Here is a 6,000-nt window from a genome sequence, read left to right as displayed (position 1 = left end):
TGCGTTGTTTTTAACACTTCAATGGTCAAAATCAAAACACATATTAAAAAATCCTTTAAAATGACAGTTTGATTATTGTTAATAATACCTACTACATACACTTATGTTGTAGGTCGTCATATTGCAAGTCATATGACGTTACAAAAATTAAAAATATTTTTTTTTGGTGATACAATATTTCCTATATAATCATCATGTTATCTTCATATCTTAATTATATATGACATCGCCAGACGTCGCTAATGTCAAATTCTAAAAAAAGATATCTTTCCTTATCACAATATTTTAATCTTTGATAAAGATAAACCACACTACGTCTAAATACATACTTCATGTATAGAAATGTTAAATATATTTATAACTTTTTGAAAATTGATAGACGAAATATTCTACAATCAATATACAATTCGTCTGTTAATTTAGTGTAAATATAACTATGCGTCCAATTATGGTCCATCCACAACTAATATAAAATTATGAAAATAATATTTTATTTCAAAAAAACAACCTTTTATGTAACGAAACGCGAGAATAATACATACGTGTGTATAACATATAGATGTATAACCCAATCATAACTATGTTTTTTTTATTTATAGTAAATATTGAATTCGGCGTGTCGTTCGCAAGACTCTATTATGAAGCGTGAGTTGTGTAATTGGCTCATATCTAAAGCGATACGAACCCTACGACCCTAATCTTACATACATACAACATCATTTATTATTTATTGATATTCGAACTGAATATTTTTTTTAAATATTGTTGTAGACTGGCCAGTAAAAATCGAATAGACAACTATTAACATTATTAAACCCAGTAAAAATTCTAAATTAATATCTATTAAACTAATGCGCCAATTACATTGTTACAAGATTCAGATTTTAAAATTATTATATCTGTCTTATTGTGTAAGTTTCACTGTAACGGAAAGAATCACCTCAGATCTGAGAAGAATCGGCGAAAAGAAATCAGCGAGTTTTCTCTTTGTCAGAAATTTAAGTAAGGACTCAAAAGCACTGTTTTTTAAGTCTTCATATTCGAGGAATAAGATTTGTTTTTATTTTATGAAAATATAAATAAAAAATATATTTCTGTACATACAGCAGTACCTTCCAAGTTTTAGTATATAAATTTGAGATAAAAAAAAATTGTGATAAGAATGTTATCGCAAAACCAAGAGTCAAATAAGTCTTAAAACTTCACGAAAAGATATAATATCATATATTTCACTTTTTTCTCGAATCAGCGTTCAAGATGTTTAATATTATAATTATTTTAATTTACCTTTTTCATGGAAGTGAATCGGCGAAAATATTAGGCGTTTTTCCAACGCCTTCTATAAGCCATCAAGTTGTGTTTCGTCCAGTAATGTTAGAACTAGCTAAGCGTGGACATGAAGTGACAGTGATAACAACAGATCCAGCATATCCAAAAGGTCAAACACCTGAAAACCTAACAGAAATCGATCTGCATGATATTTCCTACGACCACTGGAAGTTGTTTACAGAAAGAGATAGCGGACAGGATCAACTTGAATTTTTTCGTTTCGCAAATGATTTTCTCTTAGAATTATTCGTGAAACAATTCAAGTCAGCTGAAATTCAAAAATTCCTCCGCGATGATAGGAAATTCGATTTATTGTTTATCGAATCTTGTATTCGACCGGCCTTTGTGTTTTCGTATATCTACGATGCACCAGTTATCGAATTCAGCTCGTTTAGTGGTGTTTTTACCTCTTACGAAAAGATCGGAGCAGCCACACATCCGCTAATTTACCCTAACGCAATGCATAGAAGAATTTATAATCTAACCATATGGGAGAAGTTCAGCGAGTTATATATTCATTACTCAAGCGAGAAAATTTTTAACGAACACGAAGAAATGGAAAATAAAGTATTAAAGTCGATTATTGGTTCAGACATGCCAGATTTGCACGTTTTGGGTGAAAAAGTACGCATGATGTTCCTAAATGTTCATCCTTTATGGGATTTCAATCGGCCTGTTCCACCAAATGTATTGTATCTAGGAGGCTTGCATCAAAAACCTCAAGCTAAGCTACCGGAGGTACGTACTATATATATTAAATTTTATGATCATTAATAAATGTCACAAATTCATAAGATCTTATCTATTTTACTTGGTGGTAGGGCTTTGTGCTAGCCCGTCTGGGTAGGTACCACCCACTCATCAGTTATTCTTCCGCCAAATTACAGTACTAAGTATTGTTGTGATCCGGTTTTAATGGTGAGTGAGCCAGTGTAACTACAGGCACAGGGGACGTAACATCTTAGTTCCCAAGGTTGGTGGCACATTGACGATGTAAAGAATAGTTAATATTTCTTACAGCGTCATTGTCTATGGGTGATGGTGACCACTTACCATCAGGTGGCCTATATGCTCGTCCGCCAACCAATACCATAAAAAAGATCCTAGATGACTCAGCGATTACAAAAGACTATGGTTTGAGATAATAATAAATTTTATCGTGATTTTCTGAAAATATAAGAGTCGAAATGAACGCGCAAAATAATTGTCAAAAATCGTAAGATACTGTTAAGGAACTTCAGGCACGCGTTTATTAAAAATGTCGAATAATTATAATAATATTTTTTAGGATCTAAAATCTTATCTAGATTCTTCTAAACATGGAGTTATATATATGAGCCTTGGTACAAATGTGAAGCCTTCGATATTACCACCAGAGAAATTGAAGATATTTACCGATGTGTTTTCAAAACTTCCTTACGATATTTTATTGAAATGGGATAAAGTCGAGTTTCCAGGACTTCCAAAGAATGTTAAAATTTCAAAATGGCTACCACAATCGGATTTATTAAGTATGGCCTTTCTTTTCAAAATTATGTAAATTTTAATTTTACCTATTGTTCTATTAATTTTATTGTATTTATGTACTTTTGCAACTAGGACATCCTAAAATAAAGCTATTTATAACACAAGGAGGTTTACAATCTACGGATGAAGCTCTTACTGCTGGCGTACCTCTTGTTTGTATACCAATGCTTGGTGACCAATGGCTTAATGCGGAGCAATACGCTAAATTTAACATCGGAAAATACATTTTATTTGAAGCACTGACAGAAGAATTGCTGATAGATGCTATTAATACTGTAATCAACGAAACAAGGTAAATATTTTACTTTTTTTTTTTAAATAAAACGAATGTGTAAAATAAAGATTTAATTTAAAATTCGAATAACACGTCTTACTATTGACAAATCTAGGTGCAGTCAAGAGCTAAATATTGTGAAACTTAAATAATACTAACATCTATTAAGATTGCATTAACGTCATTTTACTTCATGTTGTGTATTTCTTTTGATTTCAGTTATCGTCAAAACATTGTCAAACTTCGCAATTTTATGAAAGATCAACCGCAATCGTCGCTGGAGCGCGCGGTGTGGTGGACGGAACACGTCTTGCGTCACGGCGATGTGGAGTATCGGCGCACGCCCGCCGCGAACATACGCTGGGCGGAGTATTATGAACTAGAAATTGTTCTATTGTTGTTAAGTTGTTTGATTGTATTCTTGTCAGTCGCAGTATTAGCGATATATTTTATTGTTTCAAAGCTTAACTATTATACGCACTTAAATGTTAAGAAAATGAATTAATAAGCTGTAGATCAGCTTATTAATTCATTTTCTTAACAATAATGTCCGCTATTTATTTTTTAAATAAAATTTTATAATATATTTCAAAAACAAAAATTATATCTAAATTGTGCAGAATTTATGATTGATAATTTAATACATTCAAGGGAATAAAACGGGTTTTAAATATTTCTTCGTGAAGATGATTATTACAAATTAGTATACTAATACAATAATAATATATTTTAATTATAATATCACGTTAAGAACTGCGAAGACGAATTGAATACTCAAAATTATTATTATTTTTTATATAAAATTGTAATATAATTTTAACTTAGTTTAAAAGTAAAAAACGTTTGTTAAATTCACTAAAAGTAACGGAAATAATTGTTTTCCTTAGAGATTTCATCAGTAAAAATATAATAATCTTTAAAGATGTGGATTTCTCATTTTTTTTTCATAAACTTTACTTAGCATACGTACATTTACCGCAATTTCCTGACAAATTATTTATATATAAAAAAAGACCTCCGTGGTCGAGTGTGTATACACCGGATTTCATGGGTACGCCAATCCGAGATCCCGAGTTCGATTCCCGGCCGAGTGGATGTAGAAAAAATTCATTTGTTTTCTATGTTATCTTGGTACCGTTTTTACTTCTGGTGTTCCATAACACAAGTGCTTTAGCTACTTACATTGTGATCAGGGTAATTATGTGATGTTGTCGAATATCTGAGTCGAAATAAACTAGTTGCTATTTTTAGGATCACGGCTAGCTCATATTATGTATTACGGCGATCTCCTATGGGAGCTCATGAACGATCAACCCGATGTTGGTCCCTCGGCACCTGTTTAAACTTGCATGTCTAATGTACTAGAATATTATGTAAACAAATATTATGCAATATTATTTAAATGCTGAGGTCATTTTTAATTTAACTTTAAATATATATATATTTTAATTTAATTCAAACAGAAAATTAAATTAATTTTTGTTTGAAATATTCATCTCATATACAAGTTTTTGATGACCGTAAATTATGTTTCAAGTTAAATTTGTCCATAAATCAAATTTTGAAATATACTATGCCGATATACAGTTCCTAATTTGAAATAAATTAATATTTAAATAATTTATTCCCAATGAAATAAGTAAACCAAAATACGTTATTTAAATAGGCTCTAAAGCACAAGCATTTTTGAAACGTCATTTTGAAATTTACTTTTTGTTCGTTTATTACCAATAATAAAATTAAAAAGCTAAGTATGCAGTATTGCAGCATACTGCATTGACGTTACTCTTCTAAAAAATGTCTATTGACTACAAAAAAACTAAGTACTAAGTACCAGTATCATCACTACATAGTATAAAACAAAGTCGCTTTCTATGTCCCTTTATCCCATGTATGCTTAAATCTTTATAACTACGCAACGGATTTTGATGCGGTTGTTTTAGTAGATAGAGTAATTCGAGAGGAAGGTTTTTGTATATAATACATGGATAATATAGTAAAGAAACACTGATAATTTTAGAGGTTTGTAATGTGATGTCGTAAACAAACAAAATCTGTAATATGTTTAGTACCAGGATTACACCTTTGCGAAACCGGGTCGGGTCGGTAGTAATAAATATAATAAACAATCTGGTATTTTCCTGAATACGACGTGAATGGGCTTGAATAAATTAATATTGAGATTTTAGATTATAATTACTTGTATCATTCCATATGCGGTTTCTAGATGATGTAATCATAATTATTTTAAAGCATTAATACTCTTTTAGTGGATACAATGGTTTAGTATATTTTACTTTACTAATTTGGTCGTTGGTCTATTAATAAGTTTGAGGACAAGCAATCTCGAGATTCGAACTTCGATTTTCGGGATCGATCTTCTAAAAAAATATTGGGTTTTTTTGTTAAGGAAGGTAGCTGGTATAAGAAGCTATACATATATACTAGGACCAATTGTATGGGCCGAAAACATTTTACTAATGGGAAGAGGGGAACTCCACAGACTCATGGATGAGTTTCAGCACAGGCGAGAGGGCGGGAGCGGTATATTAAAACGATTCTGTAGCCTCTTCGATTCTTGCCAAAAACGGCTATTGTAAGTTTAGATAAGAAATCCTCGTATAACCCTTCACCTTATAATATCGTAATACCATTCCAAAGGTAACCACTATGTAAGAAAAAACTTGCTTAGTCTACTTAGGTAATCAGAACCACTTAGACATTTCCGTTTGGCTCTATTAGGTATCAGACCAATTATAGTCAATCATGGCCTATTATGGGCCGCCTATATGAATCAGACGTATATTTAGTTTTGAACAACATTATTATTCGCAATATTTGCTGTTGATAAAGAAGCTTAAGAATATATT

General features: G+C 31.2%; 1 protein-coding gene across 1 annotated transcript; it reads left to right on the top strand.

The window, feature by feature from the left end:
• The first annotated feature begins 1,257 nt into the window (after positions 1–1,257).
• LOC124539196 (UDP-glycosyltransferase UGT5-like) lies at positions 1,258–3,641 on the top strand. Its single transcript, XM_047116494.1, has 4 exons — positions 1,258–2,067; positions 2,618–2,840; positions 2,929–3,148; positions 3,350–3,641. The coding sequence occupies exons 1-4, from the start codon at positions 1,258–1,260 to the stop codon at positions 3,633–3,635; spliced, it is 1,539 nt and encodes a 512-aa protein (XP_046972450.1). The 3' UTR covers positions 3,636–3,641.
• The last annotated feature ends 2,359 nt before the right edge of the window (positions 3,642–6,000 follow it).

This window comes from Vanessa cardui, chromosome 22 (genome assembly GCF_905220365.1).
Source record: "Vanessa cardui chromosome 22, ilVanCard2.1, whole genome shotgun sequence".
Classification (NCBI taxonomy): Eukaryota; Metazoa; Arthropoda; class Insecta; order Lepidoptera; family Nymphalidae; genus Vanessa; species Vanessa cardui.
This window is presented reverse-complemented; position numbering and strand designations above follow the sequence as displayed.

What these genes read in the sequence shown, in the direction of transcription:
- LOC124539196 (XM_047116494.1), top strand. Translation starts at nt 1,258, where the DNA reads ATGTTTAATATTATAATTATTTTAATTTACCTTTTTCATGGAAGTGAA. An exon ending in CTCAAGCTAAGCTACCGGAG is followed by an intron (nt 2,068 to 2,617) that starts GTACGTACTATA and finishes AATATTTTTTAG; the next exon opens with GATCTAAAATCTTATCTAGA. An exon ending in ACTGTAATCAACGAAACAAG is followed by an intron (nt 3,149 to 3,349) that starts GTAAATATTTTA and finishes TTTTGATTTCAG; the next exon opens with TTATCGTCAAAACATTGTCA.